The 21,535-nt window shown below is 29.4% G+C and overlaps 3 protein-coding genes across 3 annotated transcripts; all 3 read left to right on the top strand.

The window, feature by feature from the left end:
- Nucleotides 1-56: 56 nt before the first annotated feature.
- Nucleotides 57-8,980, top strand: LOC123298690 (coiled-coil and C2 domain-containing protein 2A). The gene is given in 9 exon segments (XM_044880782.1): nt 57-164; nt 460-1,412; nt 2,258-2,864; nt 3,602-4,830; nt 5,160-5,733; nt 5,800-5,979; nt 6,282-6,563; nt 7,079-7,342; nt 8,398-8,980. Coding segments are annotated over 9 exon segments (4,686 nt in total). The 5' UTR covers nt 57-131; the 3' UTR covers nt 8,962-8,980.
- A 942-nt stretch (nt 8,981-9,922) lies between these two features.
- Nucleotides 9,923-12,773, top strand: LOC123299061 (diphosphoinositol polyphosphate phosphohydrolase 1). The gene is made up of 3 exons (XM_044881209.1): nt 9,923-10,435; nt 11,321-11,476; nt 11,861-12,773. The coding sequence occupies exons 1-3, from the start codon at nt 10,337-10,339 to the stop codon at nt 12,110-12,112; spliced, it is 507 nt and encodes a 168-aa protein (XP_044737144.1). The 5' UTR covers nt 9,923-10,336; the 3' UTR covers nt 12,113-12,773.
- Nucleotides 12,774-18,426: 5,653 nt separating this feature from the next.
- LOC123299059 (EKC/KEOPS complex subunit TP53RK) lies at nt 18,427-19,676 on the top strand. The gene is made up of 2 exons (XM_044881208.1): nt 18,427-19,318; nt 19,364-19,676. The coding sequence occupies exon 1, from the start codon at nt 18,565-18,567 to the stop codon at nt 19,264-19,266; it is 702 nt and encodes a 233-aa protein (XP_044737143.1). The 5' UTR covers nt 18,427-18,564; the 3' UTR covers nt 19,267-19,318; nt 19,364-19,676.
- Nucleotides 19,677-21,535: the final 1,859 nt, after the last annotated feature.

Raw genomic sequence — 21,535 nt, 5'->3', positions numbered from 1 at the left:
TTATTATGGTTGTTAAGCAACAAATTAGTAAATAAAATTAAGTAGATGATTATAAACACATAATAATAAGTCATTAAAAAGTAGTTTTTCAAAGGTTTTATTTGACGAAATAAATTGAGCTTTTCGAGAATATGTCTGCATCATCAAAAAAGCATAGGCGGATGGTATAAGTTTTTCATTGTTGTATTTACTTCTTCCTAAAAAATTTGTAGACTTTAATTAATAAAATTCATCTACTTTATCTTTCTTTCGTATGTGTCTAGAAACTGTAAACATAAGGAAAACATATGCGATTATTCTTTTAGAGCAGAGACAAAAAAGGAAAAGCTCTCAATAACAGCTTCCACCTCGCTATTTTATGAATTAATTTGTACAAATTAGGAGATCGCCAATCAAGTTGATAGGAAAAATAGGGATTTAATCGAAAAAAATTTCTAACTCAAAATGTTTTCTTAACAGGTAGAAGATGAAATATACGAATTAAAGGATATTCAATCAAACGATGATAATTCCTCACTAATTGATTCACCTCGCCAGCAAAAAAATTTAAATTTGAAAAAACTACGACCAAAAAATCGAATAAGTTCACCACAATTTTCACCCGAATCAAATAACGAATCATCCATAACATTATCACCGATAACGAAAAATGCATTTTTCGCTAAGGATCCACACTCTCGTGGTACAACTCCTAAATCAACATCGGCAAAAAGTAGTTCAATATATTCCGATCAATCAGATCAATCTCGACATATTCCAAACATTAACGAAAAATATGAGAAAAGTTCATCTAATTTATCGAATGTGGAAGCACAAAGTAATATTTCTGATAAATCGAATCTAAAATTATATCGAGAACAAATACGTAATCGATTTTTATCTAAGAAACAACAAGCCGGTTTTACGGCAATCAAAGCGAAAAAGCATGAACGAAAGCGCAAACATAAGACAAAAAAATTTAAAAATGAAATTGAACTAGAAACTGAAGATTCTTATTTAAACATTGAATTGAGTAATCATTCAAAAAAACGTGAATTACTTCGTAAAAATAAATCTGAAGAAGGTGATTTATTCGATTGCCGTATCAGTATCACAGAGGAACCTCTAAATGATCAAAACAATGATAAGGTGGAAGATATCGAATCGAATCGACAAGAACAGACAATAATTGAATTATTACATTTAGACGAGAAAGAAATTGTAAGTTTTGTGAAGCCAGTAATTTGCAAAGAAATTTACAATCCAAAAGATTTGTGTGAAATCGACAAGGATATTGAAAATATGAAAAAAATTGACGATGATGTTGAGTTACGATATCTTGAGGATGAAGGATTTTATGTTGGAGAGAAACCACCTATTTCGAAAAAGATGCTTACTATTCTTGAAAGAAGACTTTTGGCTACAGGAAATAGGTTTGTATTCTGTAGATTATTTCAATAAAAAAACTATTACCTAGCTAATTATCCTAAATGTGGGTAATATTTTTCAAAATTTTTTAATTCGGGTGTTTATAGCATATTGTGCTAACTTATCGAAAAATCGATTTCTATATTTAGTGACTTGAATTCTTGTCACATTATTCTCCCTGATTTATGGCGAAATTTAGATAAAATAGACCCCAATATTTGAAAGGGCACCCTCAAAAAATCTATTTTCTAATTAAAGATTTTGCTCGTTGTTCTTTGGTTCAAATTTTGTATTAAATTTAACATATGATAAGTTATTTGGTGGAATTTATCGGAATATCAACTTTTTGTACCAACGAAGTGACGAAAATCTAAAACATTGATTTTGCTTTATCAAAAGCTAATCAAATTTTAATATGCCAGATTGATATTAGAATGTATTTTCTACAATAGGGTATTAGTATATTTTTGAAGATTATATAGTGCACAATATTTTATTCAATCGATAAGTGCCGTAAAAATGCATTTAAATTTACATTTTCAAATTTCGCTCGTAATTTGACGAAAACGGTGGACGCAGTCCATAATGTGGTCATGACGTCAATTGGCTGTGTACCTAAACAAATTCGCTGATATTTTGCATGATAATTGTTTATAATTTAAACTTTTTAGTTTACATAGCCGTATGACGTAATATCTTATTGAATTGAATTTTAAAATTTATTTTGTAATTTTATGAACTAAAACTAACTTTTTCCGATTGCTTTTTGCCTAATCTATATTTATAATATATTTTTTTATTTTTTCTCATCTCACGACTCTCACAGCTTCAAGATTTTTTTTTATTGCAGAAATTGGTTTGGTTGTGATGGACAACTAAAATTTCTATCAGATCCACGCAGAAAAGTTTTATTGAAACCATCAATCGATAAACCTATTAGTCCTGAACTACTAACCGTTTTCAAATTACCAATAAAATATGAACCAGGACTATTATCTTTCACGTCACAAACGAATGAAAAACATTCTCTTAAAATTCATGTATCGAAAATTAAATTCAAACACCATCCATTATTCAGCCCAGAACATTTCTTAGCTCACAGATTAGAAAATTTATATGTTGAACATAGTTCAAATACAAACGAAATGAATTACATAAAATTGCATAATAAATTAAAAACATTACGTCAAGCTAAACAGAAAATATTACAGGCATTAGAAGTGAATCCAGAAAATGTTACCGAAAAACAAAAGGATCGTTTACAACGTTATAGTAAGGAAATTAAAAAAATACGTGAATTGCGTTTGGAAGAGTATAAAAAATACCGCCATCTTGTAAAATCTATATTAAAAATTTGGAAATATTTAAAACAAGTACGTGAAAAACAGAATTTTACAAATACTTCAATTCGTTTGGCAATTAAAAAAGAAAAATGTTCATACGAAGATGAGAAAAAGGTAATTAATACAGGAAAATAAAATATAAATATCTCAAATGGTTAAATACAAGGCTTAGTTTCATTCTTAGTATGGCACTGTATAATACAGTCAGGCTGATCCGGGTACGAAGCCACTCTGCCGTTAAAGAGAATGAAGCAGCGAACTCGTTGGCACAAGTGGGGTCTTCTCAGACGTCCCTTTCATCTGAGCCTGTCATTCCCATAGTAATATGTTCCGTAATTTACCAAATCAAGAATGGCTATCTCAAGACGCAAGACCATCTTGATAATTGGGACCTTTCGCAGGGCATGAGATAGGCCATTTGACTGTGCTCGACTAAAACTAATACGGCACAGTTGAGAAGGATAGTGGGATTCTTAACAGGACTCTGTCGATTGAACTACCACCTTCATAACATGGGATCTTTTATAATCAAACTTTGAGAGCCTGTATGGCCCTACAACGAAACCTAGGATCGATAAATCCTGAGAGAAATCATGACGAAAAAGCTGTAAGCTTTCTTCGTGGCGTCTGACCTCGACAGAATTCTGTAGTTTCATCTGCTTAAAATATGTCTCGCCTTCGAGTGACAGGTTGTTCGCAAAGACCCCGTGGTTTAGATGCTAGGGTTCCATTTGCGATAGCTCTCTTATGTTGTATTATTATTATTTTTATTCTTTCTTAGTATTGAAATTCTTAAGTAAAATTCGATAAGTGGCATATAATTATATTTCATTGTTTTTCCTTTGGTTAAGGAATGGGAGGATTTAATTGAAATTGAAACAAATGAAATTTATGAAGAAAGAAAACTTCAATATAAAGAAGATCTCCAGGAATATAGAATACAATTAAGAAAATGGAAATCTGATAAAAGTGATGAAGAAGAAAAACCAGAAAAGCCGATTAAAGATTTTTCAATTGAATCAATACGTAAAGATGTAAATGAAAAATTCGCTGAGTCTTTAAAACCACCTGGAGAACCACGATTACATTTCGAGTTACATTTTGATAAAGAAATCACAACAGTTGTTAATTTTCCACGTGAAAAGGCTCGTCGAAATGCTGTAAATAAAACAAAATTAATCATAAAAATATTTTTTGACGATTTACAAGTGTTTAAAACTAACTCGGTTTTTTTGAATGATACCTTTGTCTGTGATTTAAATCAAACTATTTCGATCGAATGCGGATCAGTTCCGAAAAATATATTTATCGAAATTCAAGAAGAGTATCGTAGCTCAAATAATAAATGGTCGTTTAAAAAAATAGCTTTATCTCCACCGAATAGTGACATCACATTTGAAAATGTTGAAACACAACGCCATGAATTTAATCATATTGAAACTGTGATATACACTCATACTGGAATTGGAATGGGTCATAATTTCCAAAATATTTTTGATTCTTACTCTTTGGAAAACATTGAATCATTGGATGATATTTATTTGTCTGGTTTATTATATATGAAACTGGGGTGGGATAATGAACATACTATACCATTATCGACAAACACAAATAGTTCGTTAACTGAAGTAGATCAATTTGATCCACAAGATCCACAAAATAAAGATTATGTGAGCTTTATTCAAAAATCGAAAGATAATGATGATGTAAAAAATTATTTTCGTTTAAACGTTGGTGAAGATATATTTTGTACGGATGATGATATAGAAAATAATCCACGATATCGTATGTTAAGTTTACGTGCAAAAGGTGAATATGAATTCCAAAATGAAGTTGTGCCAAATCGTGAGAATGAAATTGATTTAAACATATTTGAGAATTATGAGAAGCGAAAAAAAGAAGAAATGGAAACATTTACAATTGATGATTATACATATGAAAATCAAATTGATACACAACGACAATGGGGTATTCGACAATATCAACAAATTTTGAAACGTGCGATTGATCTTTGTAAAACGGCTGATAAAACTTATTCGCTTAAAAATATTTTAGTCGATGATGAAGTTCCTGATTTGGGGTAAGTAATAATAAAAATAATAATTATATAAAACAGTGCTATAACAAATCCCTATAACATTCATTTCTATGCCCCTGCGTACTCTGGAAGAATACGCTTTCTTAAATGCTTTCGATGACGATTAAATAATTTGTTGATCAAAATTTGGGTGTCATAAAGCAAAACTAAATTTTTTTAGATTTCAATGACGCCATAGAATTAAAAAAATCAATTGAACCAATTCTAATTCCGGGTATATTTTTTCTTTCCATATTAGACCAAATATTAAATAAAACAAACCCATTAGAATAACTGAAAAAATTATTTGTTGATTGTTTTTCAATTTTTAGTTCCATATTCTTTTCGTTTATGAAATGGTTTCAACCGAAACGTCCACTTCGTCCATCTCGAAAGTCATCAAATCAAAATGCATTACCTGCGGTTCCAACAAACAATGTACTCGATCTCAAAATTGTAATAAATATTGTACAAGCATTTCAAGTACCAATTCGACGTACTGCAGCGATACAAGAAATGACTATGTCTCCGACAAAAAGATCCAGCAGTGATTTATTTAGTTTAATTCCAGTACGTCCATTAGTTATAGCTACATTTGGTAAAGAACGGATTAGTACAACAACTGCAGAAGGTTCAAATCCTACCTGGAATCAAGAATTAATATTGTCCATACAGTAAGTTCCAAATGTATAAGATTAAAAATCGAGTATATTCGAAATTTTTTATTTTAGATACAGACAGAATGAAACATTAAACGAATCAATTTGTTTAAATATTTTTGACGAACAATTAGTTGATATATTAGAAGATGATCGATATCGCCAAATCGATATCCATCAAAGGAGACAATTACATTGGCTAGCATCTCTTGAAATTCCATTGCAAACAGTTACTGAAACAAATCGGGTAAACAAAATTTTGCTTCACATAAAATTTTTAAACATTTTGTTACATAAGAAACGTATTTTTTAGATTGAAGGAACATTTGAAATGAATTCACCATCGTTTATGATTGGATATGAAAAAGTTATCCAAAATAAAGATGATACAATTATTTTAACTCCAAAATCGATATTTGAATCGCGTGATTCAATCTATTTAAATCTTTTTGTAACACTCATCCCTCCTATTAATGGAATGCAAATATTGAAGGTAAAAAAATTGTTGACTGTCAAAAAATCCTTATTCATTTTCTGGTGAAAAGCTTTTATGCTCTTTCAAAGGTATATAGCTTCCTATTTGAATTTGGACCAATATATGGGAAGAATTTACAAATAACAGATCCCAACCATTCAAAAAATCCACACCAAAAGTATTTGGAGATATAAAATTTACCGCAAATTTCTTTTGATTGAATTTAATAAATTTTTCTATAATTAGGATTTAATATATATATATATATATATATATATATATATATATATATATATATATATATATTTTTTTATAATTAGGACGATAATTTGGAGTGTAATGAAGTGCCGATTGTGGAAAATCACATACGTAAATGGCAAGAAGAATATAAAATAGAATTCCCATCAAGAAATTTTCCAATTTTAATAAAAGATTCGAATTGTAAAACATGTTGTATAATAAGATTTTTAAAAGCATTGAATCCGCCAGATTTCGATAAGGATGTAATTCAAGTACCCATGGAAAATTTCTGCATGCGACTTGTATCACTAATTCCATTTAAAACAAATGCATATTATGATGGAATTTGGCTTACTTCTGATGTAATTACATTTTATACTTTGGACAAAGTTTAAGTATTACGTAATATTTGTAACTTAGGAAAAGGATAAATTATGCGTTACTAGTGTGTTACGATAATGGGGAGAGCTGTTATTGTATTATTTGTTTCTACCTTTTTCTAACCCACGAATCCAAAAGGGGAGTGTTATAAATTTAACTGCTATTTGTGTCTGTCTGTCTGTGGCATAGCTCCTACGAAACGGATGAACCGACTTTGATTTTTTTTTTTTTTTTTGAAAGGTAATTTGGGTGTTTTTAGTTATGTTTCAAGGTAAAGTTTAGGCACACCCAAGACAAACAAGAGGCGATGATGTTCAAAATCGGTTCAGTTTGGAGAGAGCTACATGGAAAAAATTTAGTTTTTTTTTTTAAATTTCACTTGTTTAAATTAATTTTTTATAGTGATTGAACAAAACAAAAAGTTATGTAATATTTGATCTTTCCCTTTTTAAATAATATATAATTAATTTATTTCATAATATTTCATTAATTTCAGCAATTTTTAAAGTTACAAATTGGAAGTATTTCTGATCATGCAGTATTACTTCAATGTTATTTCATGCATTTAAATATTGAATCTTGGATAGCATTTGGATATTGTATGCTTCAAGGAAATACTACTTTTATCGTGTACAAACAAATTTCTGATTCTAACGAAAAGTTATTCTATGCAGTGAATGTCATCACTGGTTGTAAATATGACGTTCGTCATAGTTTTAATCCATTTAAGCGAATATATTGTTTGATTAATCATGAAAATGTAAGTTTAAAAAGTACCACAGTAAATAATTCAGAATTTTTCCGATTGGCATTGAAAAATTTTTAATTTTATACAACTATTTTGCCTTTTCTTCTAGAAGGAAATGATTGGTCAATATGCGATGGTTTTTCAATTAGAAATCTTCCCCATGCTGAGACGTGTCCACACGAAAGGTTACAGTGGTGCATATATCAGCATCTTCTCAGGTGCTGACACTGAATAACACAGTCAGGCTGATCTGAGTATCTAATCTTAAAGGAAATGAAGCAGCCGACTCATTACCAAGAAAGGAGTAGTCTTAAACCTCTTTCACCAGAGCCCGTGATTCCCATAACAAGATACTCCGTAATTTACCGAATCAAGAAATGGCTACGATAAGCCTATCTTGGTTACTGGGATTTTGCGCAGGCCACAAGACAGACCCAACTGTGTATATAAACTTCAGACAGGCCATATTCAATTATGCTCGCCTGAAACTCACTAGAGCACAGTTGAGAAGAGTGGTGGGACTTTTGACAGGACACAATCGATTGAGCTACCACCTTCATAACATGGGAATCTCTGATGATCCCAATTATATGGGATCATGTGTATGGAGGACGATAAAATCTCCGTACATGTACTTATATGCACCTGCAGAAACCTACAGACCGTCAGGTTTAGAATGTTTGGGTTCGAAACCTTGGAGCCACAATCTGGCGTCTCTGCTTAAAATAGAATATCTTACCTACAGACTAGGTACTTTGGACCCATTTACGGTACCCCTCTTATGTATTATTATTATAATTATCGATTTTCCTTTAATTCAGCCTCATTATTTTAATTACTATGTGTTATGCATATTTTACAATTACAGTCGTATGTAATATTGCCAAATGTGGGACAATCGGTTGACAAAAGAAATAAAAAATTGAGTTATTGAGTGTGCGTCCGAAATCCGACATACGACTCTAATTGTATATGTTAAGCATAAGCATTCATTACAGTTTTTCTTCTATTTGTGTCAAAAATATCTACATATAAATAGTTCTTTATGGAGTAAAATGATTTTACAGGTATGGGGAAATATTCAAAAAGAAGATCAAATGAATTTAATACGGTACGATATTACCAAATCATCCGATTGGTTACCATTATTCACAAAACAAGTAACAGGCCCTATGTCATCATTTCAACCAAGCACACTTGAATATCTTCCATTAAGCGATATCCAAAAATTGGAGGATCGTATTGAAATCAAATTAAAATCAAAAATAATGAAATGGCGTCAACATACACGTACATCATGGAATCGTCATGCTAGCTTTTTAATGAAACAATTATTACCATTATTAGAAAAACATCAAATTCTAGGCAAATCAGGTGCAATTGATTTTAGTGATAATCAAAATCTAATGTTAGATATTCAAACGTTAATGAATACACATAAAACGTATGGGTTTCCATTAAATATGCCGTATACAACAATTCGAAATATTTGTGAAGCTGTTTATAAGACGAATATACATAATAATGATGCGCCGAATATCGAATTTGCATTGGCTGTACATTTACATGAGTATACCGGTGGAATTTTAGTTGTTTGGATTTACATTTGTACTTTAATTCGACGTCGTTAATAAAAAGTTTCAAATCGTATTTATTTTTTATTTAAAATCCTGATCATGATTAAATAGAATGAATATCCAATAAATATATTTTGAATTTATAATTATAAAGAGCATCATAAGTTTAATATAATTTTTGTACCAATTAGACATATTATTAGTTATAAATCGCACGGTTGTCCGAAAAACGGTAAAATTGTTTTCCTGCAAAAATGTATGTTTTAAACCATAATAATTTTTTGACATCAATATGTTAGATATGATTAAAAGTACACTCCAATCTAAAACCTAAGTCGGAATTTGAGGTTTCCGATTCATTTTTATTAACACTCCTTTAAAAATTTTTAAGGAAATGAACCAAAAAATTTTAATTTTAATTTCCTTGGAAATTGTTATTGGGTTCTACTACATGATAAGGAAAATTTAAGCACCCACTTGGAGATTATCAGCTCTTTTCCAATTTGTGCAAGAATTTGATTATATTGTGAAAACGCTGGGAAGAGAAATATTGTTAATTGTAAAATTTATTATTTCCCTGTGCTTAGAAAATAATGCACTTATACGGCTTTTTTAGGCATTGCAAAAATGCAAATTTCATTTATTTTGTATTGCTTATCAAGCAAGCAGATCGCATTTCTTGCAATTTTGTCTATGATTAAAATTTTTAAGAATAAAATTAAGGATTTTTAAACAAGTAATACTTTTCCATATTCGTTAAGATTAGGTCAATTTTTAGATTATTCATAGAAATTCTACGAGAAATGTATAAGTAAACCATTAATTAAATAAATAGTTTTTTACAATTATAAAAGTATAATTGACTTTTAATTATTCGCTCATCTTTTAATCCTGATGAATTAAATTAAATTAATTGTATTTTACATATATTTTACATAAAATTTAAATAAAGCGGTATAAATTTTTACTAGTCTGTAGTCAGCTGATTACAAGGTCAAGAGTCATGGTAACCTGTAGGCTGTTGCTCGCTTCATAACAGTCGGCATAAGTTAAAAGAAAAGTCGAATTGAAGCATCCAACACCAACATGGGTCTTAATTATTCACCAAATAGCTAGCTTTTAGCTGAAATTAATTAAAATACCTTCCTTTATTTACCAAATCCATTGTGTGTAAATTATAATTAAGTGTATGTGTCAATGTCTAGTTAACTAAATGTTCAAAATGGCTAAATTGTGTTGCAGAAAAAAAGTGTGAATAAAAAATTATCATTTTGCAACGATGGTTGTCGAATAATAAGAACCCCATCGTTTTTGTCTCAGTTATATTCTGTTTACTTTTTATTTTTTTATTTGTTTCATTTATTATTTAATCCTGTCTTAAGTGTGAATCATTTTCTGTTTATTTAATTTTTTTGTGGTGAAAAAAAAAATGGTGAAAGAGAAACCGAATTCAATTAGAATTTATGACGAAGATGGTTTTCGAAGAAGAGCAGCATGCATTTGTGTTAGATCTGATTCAGAAACTGAGGTGAATAATCTCATCTGTATATATACTTATATATAATGATATTTCATTAAATATAATTAGTTATTCTCGCACCAAGGATATGGATAAATACATATGTATCCAAAATTGCCTTGTTATTATGGGCTTTTTTCCAAATCTGTATAGTTATAAGAATACAATTTTGTAGAAAATTCATCGAATTTTAACATTTAAGTTTCTGTTGATGCCAAAAACATTATTGATCTGTGCAGATTATTAAGATCAATATTGAATATATATGTATATTCAAAAGTAATGAAAAAGAAATGAGGAAGTTACATATCCGGTCTCACAATATTAGCCATAAAGTTATTTTGCATAGACAATAAAATTTAATTGTCTCGCCTAAACTTAGATGCATGTGTATTTGAATTCGAAAATATATGTTAAAACTTATATTAAGTTTAATTTAGCCTTGAAAACTGCCTTTTAAAAATTGTAGGCTTAATTTTTTTTAATCTCTAACGATAAAGATTATACGAGTAGTTCACTCTCCTCTAAAGGTAAAAAATTAACCAATTTGTAATTAGGAAATGTATTGACATTATTAGGGACCTTTGCTTCCTGATAATTATGTTTGAAATCGATCTCTTCGATATGAATAGTTTTATGCCTCCATGTCGTAAGCGGTTCCTTGATGTCAATCTTTCAAAAGTTATGTTTAATTTGAAATCTTTTTGATATTTTATTCAAAATGCAGCCGAATCAATACTAATTAAATTCATTGATAAACTGCAAGCGAATTTTTTTATATTTTGATTACACATTCTTCTAGAATATCAAAAGTTAAAAATTCTGTAGGTTTATGGCGCCGGATATCTTTTTATACTTGAAAATTAATTAATTTAAACTTAAATTTATAATTAGGTACTGTTAGTAACATCGTCAAGACGCCCAGAGCACTGGATTGTCCCTGGTGGTGGTGTTGAACCAGAAGAACAACCAAGTGTTACAGCAACAAGGGAAGTGCTTGAAGAAGCTGGTGTAGTAGGTCAACTTGGACGCTGTTTAGGAGTTTTTGAGGTATAATTAATAAATTTTTTATATCAAAATTTAGTTAACAGGCATTATTGTACGGTTTTTTTTTGAAACCTTCAATCATAGATCTGAAAAACAGACTTAAGACTACTTATATTTGCGAATTAGAGCCGTGCTTATGTTAGTAACGAATTTAACTTTGGAGCAATTAATAATTGACATGTGTTTTTCTTGATTAGAAATGTCTAACCTAGAAAAAAACGGTTGTCAAAATAGCGTTTACAAGCTACCTATAATTTTGGAGCGATTGTGAATTTTGCTTGATAAAAATAGAAACCAGGATATAAAGTAGTTGCCTGATAACTAAATTATGAGACAATTCTCTTCGAATGTACTAAAATTATTAAAATTCAATTGAATTTTATTTAGAATCGTGAACACAAACATCGAACCGAAGTATATGTCTTACGTGTTACACAAGAATTAGCTGAATGGGAGGACTCACGTTCAATTGGACGTAAACGTCAATGGTTTAGTATAGATGAAGCTTTAGAACGATTGGCACAGCATAAACCAATACAGCGTACATATTTACAAAGTTTGCGAAATACATCAAAACAATCGCCGCAAACTCCTTTATCGCCCACCAACAATAGCACGGATCATGTGGTCTCCACATGACCTTATCAATTATAAATTTGACCAATAAATTTCATCTTTTTAAAAAAAGCTCTTATCTTTTTATTTTTTGTTTATTAACACATAGAGGTACAAAATATGTCTTATATAAATAAAAAATTGTTTCATAAAAAAACGCCGTGGATAAAGATACGAATTCGTGTCTTTAAATTAATGTCTTAAAGATCCGCTGTGAAGTATTTTCGTCAAATGTCACGTACTTTTACGTATGTACTAATTCCTTAAAGCTACGGACAGTTGAATAACATAACATGAGATATATGAAAGTTTTTCGAGTTCAAAAAAGGATTTAAAATAATTCAAACCTAAAATTTTAAATGTAAACTGTTGAGAGTATAGGAAAACGCGATCGAAATCTATTAAAATAAAAAATTTGAATGGCTTTTATTAAGAATAAAGAGGAAAGTAAAATATTTATTTCCGATGAAAATCATCGTCTGTCTATTCGCCTAGTTTGCAGCAAGTACTAACAAAATTCTTTAAAATATGGGAATTATCAAACAAAACATTATTACTACCTTCATATAACGACACTCAGGTTCATTATACGATTTTATTTACAAGTGTTTTTTCCAGTAGAAATCGGAATTTCATTTTCGTGGTTCTATTCTACTAATATTATTAATAAGAGAAATTCAAATTAAAACTCGAATTTCATTTTAAACTACAAAAAGATATTTTCTTTTTAATAAGAATTCTTCTACGTTCGAAATTTGTCTTCGTAAATACAATTATATTGAATTTCCATATCATGTAGTATTTAAGTTTCTTTTCTAAGGTCCTAGAACCTATTCCTAAATTTAATAGTTTTTTTTTTATGTTTTCCCTATGACTAGGCTGTGGTATTTTGACTTATTTTATAAATTTAATTTCTTAAAGGTATGTTATATGACGTCAGATGATATCTTTAAGAAATAATTGAATAGATACGAATATGTTTTTTATCCACGACGAAAAAAAAATGTATGTCAATCATTCTCATGAGCGCATTATTTTTAAATTTTAATATTTTATAAAAGAAGTATTTTGTTTATGGATTTAAGAAAATATTTAGATTGAAATTTTTATATAAAACTTAAAACCATTCATTGTCAAGTGCGTAGTTAGAAATATTTAAAAGGGGAATTGAGACAGTTGTCAATATAAAAAACATTCAGTATAATTGTAAATTATCCATTAAACTAGACCCCTATCTAACTACGTTTTTGATAATTTTTATGATGTATGAAACTGTTCGTGGCACTTTCAGAATATTATTTTAAAAATTTTGTAGTTTGTAAAATAATTGGACAAAAATAAAATATTTACAAGTTATTAAAACGAAGATTCTTAACTTTATTAGCTGTGTACGTATCAGGCTCATGTTTTTAAAAAATGCTGTTGGAAATGAAATGTAGTTTTTCTCTGTTGCAATGAATTTATTTTTACATAAGATTATCCTCCTATTTAATATTTTAAAAATATATGTATAAGAGAGGAAAAAGCAGGGGCGGATCATATGGGAGTATTCCCGTTGGGTCGAGGGTCATAAAACGAGAAAATCGGACGGTTCAATATGTTCAAATATTGAATTTTTAATTATTAATTATTGTTTACACTTTCAGAAGATCCAAATAATGTAAGTACTCGAATGTTGAATTTCCGATTTAAATGTCATTGAATTGCTCATTTCAGAGTCAGCTTGTTTGGGGTCAAGAAAAGGATACGTATGTTCTTTTACAGCTTAAAAACCACATCTCTTATATAATTTGTTCATAAAAATATTAGTAATAGAAAAAATGATATTGATTGAAAAAATCAATTGGTGGTTTATTGGTGGCAATAGAGTTATTCAACGGCAACACCAGCGGAAAAATAACTCAGCAAATATCGTGTTACTTTGTTGAAGTTTTCTTCACCTCTTGCTTAAGTAACAAAAACCGTTAAGGTAGCTTCTAGAACCATAGAAAACGTAAAACTAGGAAAATTCAAAACATTTCTAGAATCGCTACTAGATATTTTTTATATCGGTATCTTGAAATTTAGGTCGATTCAGTTCTTGGCTGACAATAAGTGAAGGAAATTTCTGTTTTTTATAAATTACAAGATTTGATTCAATTTTATCAAGATTTAAAACATTTTGAATCGTAACACGTTCAGTTTCACTTATGAAATACCGTTACTTAATTTGTATGATTTTTTATTTCCATTAAACAAATAAAAATAATATGCCAAAAGTGTTCAACGTTTTAATTCAACAAAAAATAAAATCAAACAACCTAAAAAAACAAACATTTAAACCTAATGCGCTAAAAAAATTGTATTTTTTTTCAAAATCATATTATAATGGAAATAATATATTTTATATTAATACTCAAAATTTTTACTTTTGCTAATCACTATAATTGATTGTTATATTTAAGAACGATTATTACTAAATGGTTTTTACTTGTCTTTATAGACTAAAGAGTGAGACAATTACAAGTGCAACTTTAAACCGAAGAAAAAATTAAGTTTTTTGTTTAAATGTCGTGTGTTTGTTGGTATCAAAATAATCAGTGAGAAAAAAGAATTGAACATTGAACGAGTTTATTCAGAGTTTTCACAAACCGGGAATTAATATAAGACTCTAAACTTTTAGTAAATAAAAATCTAGTTCATTTAATTGACGTCTAGATTAGATGCCGTCGCAAATTGCAAACTACAATTACTAAAAACTCAAAATTTGAGTCTAAAAGTTAAATATCGTAGCCAATATATGGCGCTGCAATCAAAAACGTACCATTAAACATTAACATTAAAAAAAACATTTTTGACTTAAAATTGCAGTTGTTTTTGGGTTACTCCATGTTAATATCGGCTTATTATTTAATGAGATAGAAATTTTATGTTTTAAAATTCTATTAAATCATGAAAAATTTTTGTTCAATAATTTTTGCTCGTAGCATTATACACATATTACAATAATTTACCGAATGTATAATTGAATTCTTCTTTCCCGTTTCCTTTAAAACTTCTCTTTTCCTTAATTCTTCTTTAATTTAATACCTTAATCTGTTGGGCAGGCTTGAAAAAATATTTAAAGATTTAAATTATTAAGAGGATTAATATTATTGATTTGGATAATTTGTGATGTGATTCGAGTATTATTAGAACCTTAAAATTATTAAAAATTCTGCTACAAGAAAAGATCTATTATGGATAGTATAAATTTCAGAGAAAAAAAATATGAATCAATGGACACGAAGACTCTAGTCGATTCTGCCATTAAAATTTAATAAATTTTCGTCCAAACTTTTAACCATCTTAAATAGATCACGTATTCCTTTACAAATAACTTTTTGCTACAAATTTATCAATTTAAAAAATTATAATTATTAAGAATGATTATGTGGTAGTTCATTTCTTATTAATTCAGTAAAAGTGTTGTTTAATCCTACATTTCATGGGGGGCAAGCCTTTAAAGGCTATTATTAGCGATTTTTTTGAATGCTCAGTGTTTGGAATAAAATATTAGATAGATTTACTTGCTTAACTTCAACCTTCCATTTGTACGTTAGTACTTTTACGAGTAGAACCGACTGGTTATGATACTTTAAGAATTACTTAATTTTCTGAAATCACAAAACTATATCTGACTCACCCAATATTAAAATATTGACGTGTTCTTATGAAATATAGGAAAAGCCCATTTTTCTGTACGCTTTTATTCGATTATATTGTTTAAACAATTTTTCTCATTTTAGGTCATTGTTTTTTAAATTTGTTTTATAAATGAAGTATAAATTTATTCTAGACTAAGGTAGATGATATGTAATTTAATAAAAAAACATATTCAAAATATCAATTTTGTTTAATAAAAAGCATTAAATAAAATTAAAATATGTGAAATTTAAATTTAAAAAAAAAAAAATAATTATGGTGTTTTTTAATGGTTACTTTAGGGGATGATTATATCAGTCTATAAACTAATTAAAATAAACATACATAAAGCAAATTCTATAATTATAAATCTGCGGTCAGACATCGAAGTTCTATCTGCGTTGTTGAGTGAAGTTCGCTTTTGTGTCTGGCATCAGCTGTATATTAAAAAAAAAGTCTAGCGATTGTTGTCGTAATTTAACTAGTAAAAATAATTATGTAATCTTTTAATACCAAAGCTGTGTTAGCCTATTAGTGTTACCTAACGGACATGACGGACAAGTAATTCGAAAATATTTTTAAGATCTCAGCGATTAACAACCATAATTATTGCGAAATATTACATCTGTATAACATTCTATGTCTATAAAGTGGCCTGTAAAAAGGTTTCAATTAAAATCCGTAAATTCCCTTAGCAGAATTTTCGAATACATTGAAGTATATGCTGTCTATAACTCATTCAATCGACTTTTGTTCGAAAGCAAGGCGGTTAAAACACCCTAAGAAAGTTGCAGTGACGGACAATGAAAGAAAATAGGTAAAAATTTATCACCTAAAATATATATCATGAACATGACTTTCATAACAGAGAAATGAAAATATTAATTTGCTTTTATTCGAGAGTCCGATAGTGTTGGACACTTGGATTGAACTATAACAAATAATCATCTATTGCTATTACAACACCATTAAGAAATATCCTAAAATAATATTTATGAAAAAAAAAAATTGTTTTACAATTGATACGGTTACATATAGAAATAAAACGGTGCTGGACTTTTTCCTTTATCTCCCCCCAAAAATAAATAATTCTTTTTTAAATTTTTTATTTAAGTACATGCATATAATATATATAAATATATATATTGTTTCAAATAAAAACAAATGTAAACAGCTTTATAATATGTAACATTTATATAGAATATACGCAACTGTTTTCATTATTTACAACTTTTTCATTCGTAATTCAGTTGTATTTTAAGATTTTTCGTTCTTCATGATTAAAGCACAAACCCTTTTAAAAAAAGTTCGCTTCAATACCATTGAGAATCGGAATGAATAGGAAATTGAATATTATTGAAATCCATTAACAATTTTCATTCGAAATGGAAAAAAATAATTTTTATTTCTTGTTAACGAATAGGAAATTTTCGATAGATTGAATATACTATTTTTTACTCACTCACTAAACTAAAAGCTTCGCAATTCCACTAACGCGTGATGTAGTGTCAAACATACGCGTTAGATCGCGATAATTAGACAGAAGCCAAAATTTACTTACCGTCAGGTCATTGCCAGTAACCAAAACGGTTTCTGATCTGTTACGGCGATCTAGTGCGTGGTTTTAACGCCACATGACGCATTAAACTAGTTTGATCCGTGAAAATCTTTGCTTAAAAGTTAACAAACTGTGGCAAGCAGTTACGTAGACTAATCTATTTTGTTTAGAGATAATCGAAATATTCATAAAAAATGAAATATTTAAGAAATATCCATAAAAAACTGGGTGTTTGAACTGAAATTGTACGTAAATACTCATCACTTCTCCAAACACACAATAGAAGTTTAATTTTTATGAAATTTGAGCATATTGTAGATAGATCAAATCATCGCTCTAATAAGTTTAAAAATCTAGTTATATAGTGTATTTGTGCTTTAACCAGAGTTACTCTATCAAGATTCAAGAGCCACATTTACATGCTATATTACAGTAGCTCCGACTAAAACCGTCTTATTAACCCCAGCTCTACCTAACAGTATCAGTATGGTGAATTGAAATAATCAAATTTTGTAAAAATATCTGACACCAACTCAGTAAGGGTTGTTTTTTTTATTGGTATCATCGCATTGATATTATACGTTTAAAATTTGACAAGTTCTGCAACCATTCATAACTTTTGGATACTGTTTTCTGTAATACAAAATTCCCATAGAGCTAAAAATTGGGGCATATGAATGTTCAGAATATACTATTATAAATAAATTGTAAAAAGTCCCCATCAATCCCCCTTGTGCCAAAAATTGTATTGAGGGGGGAAGTTTGCAAAAGTAGGCTTTTCGCGTTTATCAACAAAACGACGAGTTTTACAGCAACTTGCTGTTTAACTCACCGTTTTGCTAAAAAACGCGAAAAAACCTATTTTTGCAAACTTCCCCCCTCAATAAAATTTTTTGCACAAGGGGGATTGATGGGGACTTTTTACAATTTATTTATAATAGTATTCTGAACATTCATATGTCCCAATTTTTAGCTCTATGGGAATTTTTGTAACCTTCAAAGTGTAATTTGACTGGATAATTTCTCGCATATCGCTTTATTTAAAAGATGAAAATTAAGTAGACTCGTCGCATCACTATTTTATTTTACATGACATGGATGAGCAAGAATTTGTAGGTTATATTTTTATAAAACAAATAGCAACACGGTAAAGTAATGAAAGTGTTAAATTATTATACAAAATAACATAAATTGATAATATTTAAAAAAAATATCAGTTAAAAATTTCTTTTCAACAAAAATTAACCATCTCAAAATGACTAGTAACGAATTTAAATTAATGAAACAAGGAGCCGAAGGTAAAATTTACAATGGATTGTACCTTGGAAAACCAACAATAATGAAAGAACGTTTTCCAAAAAGTTATCGACATAAAGATTTAGATACACAATTAACAAAAGATAGAATAAAAGCTGAAGCAAGAGCAATTTTACGTTGTAAAATGGTTGGAATTCTAACGCCATGTATATATTTAGTTGATTTTGATCGTCGTCGAATATATATGGAACATTTTGTGAATAGTATAACAGTTAAAGAGTTCTTATATAAAATTGAATCAAATTCAGACATTGATCATTCTATATTAAAACGATTGGGCACTCTTATTGGAACAAATTTAGGAAAAATGCATGCCAATAACATAATCCATGGTGACTTGACAACATCGAATATGCTGCTAGTGAATAAAAATAACGAAAATGTTTTCGATGATTTAAATAACTTAAATTTATCCTTGATTGATTTTGGATTGGCGCATGTTGAATCTAGTGCCGAAGATAAGGGTGTTGATTTGTATGTACTGGAAAGGGCAATGCTTAGTACTCATCAAGTTACGGATATTATCCTTCCAATTATAATTAGCAGTTACAAGAGTACGAATAAAAAAGGTTTTGATGAAGTTATGAGAAAATTTGAAGAAGTTAGAGCTCGTGGACGAAAACGTACGATGGTTGGGTAAATAACTTTAAAAGTATCAATGTTTACAATTATATCAAAATAAAATGGTATAGGTCGTTCGAATTGAAATAAGACCACGGATCTAGTAATTATAGTAGGGATGTAGTATAAAGTCCAATTTTAGACGAGGCGGTGTATCACTAAGGGGGGGGAAGCAATGTGCCTACTTTTGATTGGCTGCGGCTCTCATTTGCGGGAAAATTCAAATAGAACGATAATACTGTGTGTGTTTAAGATTTTAATATTTCTATATCCATGGTTTTACATTGCCTCAAGTAATATGCCTGCTTTTGATTGGTTGCGGCTGTTCGCACACTCAATTGCGGGAAAATTTTAATGGGTCGCGAATTCTGCGTGTGTTGTAAATTGGTCCGAGCAAAAAATCTTTCTATTTAAAGTAAAATCTTTTACCCTAATGAAAAAAATGTATTTTTTTTTTTTTTTAATACAATTTAGAAATTAATTACAAATATAATATTTTTAACTAATTACCCTTGGATGAAGGAATGTACCTTTAATATTCCTATGACCCACTAATTACCTAAAGAATATCTCGTAAATAATTTAGTTCAGTAAAATAATACATTGTGGTATGCAAAAGGTCGGGTAGTTTTGATTTTTTCCTATGTTGTTAGTGTTAGGCCCATGACTTAAAATCCAAGTTTTCGACCCCGGGGTGCCAAGGCGCGCCGCGGGGCGCACCACTTTTTAATGAAATATCGAAAATTTGACCATTCCTAAGTGAAATCTCGCGAACGGTTTATTTTACAGAAAATATTATTTTAATAAATTAAAGGGTAATAAATTTGTGACAGTTTAAGCCCAACACCAGGTTTGTAGCGTAAATAATGGCTGAAATACAAACCTTCAAAATAAACCAATTTTTCAAAGATTTGTGAAAATCGTGATTTTTTAAAAATATTTCCACAATATAATTGTTTAAATCAAACGCCGTATAAATTAATTGTGTATGTTAGTTTATTTGCTATAAAAGAATAAAAGAAAGTATTAATAAAATTATGAAAGAAAGAATGAAAAGTGTGTTTGTAGGAGTTATATATTAACATTTTTTTATCAATGAATGTCCTATTTAGTTAAAACAATACAGTACACTTTGGAAGTATTTGTTACAAATAACGATAACAGTATCTATTTAAAGTTTTCGCATTTTTGATGGGCCAGGATGGAAATGCTCAAGCTCTGCCTGATGCTCCTTGTTCTCTTCATCCAGTGGAAAATTTAACTCTCCTATATCTTCATGTTTAGAGTTATTTATTGACGCCAGCATGTCGTCTTCGTCTTCAAAGCTCCCCTCAAACGGATTTATTTCCGAAACGTTTTCGCAAGATTCTCCTAGAGAACAGGTGCATAGAGAAGAACATATAAGACCAGCTTTACGGCAACCACATGAGTTCTTGCACGCTTTCTTACAATTGCAAGATATCATTTTAAGAAGGGATTCAGGAGCTGCATCTCTGTCCATTTTGAGGGGAGAGAGCCCAAATCTGGTAGATACCCAGCCCCATTCAAGAGGGTTTTTCTCTTGACCTAGCCACTTCTGTATCTTAAAAATGATATTAATTTGTTTTTACTAAACTACTAACACTCAGCTGATCAATTAATAATGCAGGTTTACCAACCTATATCATTGATCCCAATTATCTTAGTTAATTTATTTTGAAGATCTATAATTCAGCCATTATTTACGCTACAAACCTGGTGTTGGGCTTAAACTGTCACAAATTTATTACCCTTTAATTTATTAAAATAATATTTTCTGTAAAATAAACCGTTCGCGAGATTTCACTTAGGAATGGTCAAATTTTCGATATTTCATTAAAAAGTGGCGCGCCCCGCGGCGCGCCTTGGCACCCCGAGGTGGAAAACTTGGATTTTAAGTCATGGGCTCAACACTAACAACATATCAAAAAATCAAAACTACCCGACCTTTTGCACAGCAACCCCATATTTTCATACATATTTACTGGATTAATTCGTAAAATAATAAAAATAAAACTTCAGTTATTTAAATTAAGATTAGGTTCACGGGTACATAATTCAATACGTAAATAAGTAATAATTTCCCCAAATAAATTTTTACATTAATTTCATATTTTAAAAATTCTATAATACGTTGAAATTTAGTATTGAAAATTAATCGACGTATTATCGAGACATTCTTAAGCCTTCTTTTGAATTTCATTAGTTTACTTATAATAGTTGTAACACTAGGATTGAAGATTGAATATTCACTAAATTAAATAGAATAT

The sequence above is a fragment of the Chrysoperla carnea genome, chromosome 4, assembly GCF_905475395.1.
Source record: "Chrysoperla carnea chromosome 4, inChrCarn1.1, whole genome shotgun sequence".
In the NCBI taxonomy this organism is placed as follows: domain Eukaryota; kingdom Metazoa; phylum Arthropoda; class Insecta; order Neuroptera; family Chrysopidae; genus Chrysoperla; species Chrysoperla carnea.
This window is presented reverse-complemented; position numbering and strand designations above follow the sequence as displayed.

Excerpts from the sequence above, each read along its gene's own strand:
- LOC123299059 (XM_044881208.1), top strand. The coding sequence starts at position 18,565 with ATGACTAGTAACGAATTTAAATTAATGAAACAAGGAGCCGAAGGTAAA.
- LOC123299061 (XM_044881209.1), top strand. The coding sequence starts at position 10,337 with ATGGTGAAAGAGAAACCGAATTCAATTAGAATTTATGACGAAGATGGT. Across the intron at positions 10,436-11,320 it reads GATCTGATTCAGAAACTGAG|GTACTGTTAGTAACATCGTC; the intron begins GTGAATAATCTC and ends ATTTATAATTAG. Across the intron at positions 11,477-11,860 it reads GCTGTTTAGGAGTTTTTGAG|AATCGTGAACACAAACATCG; the intron begins GTATAATTAATA and ends AATTTTATTTAG.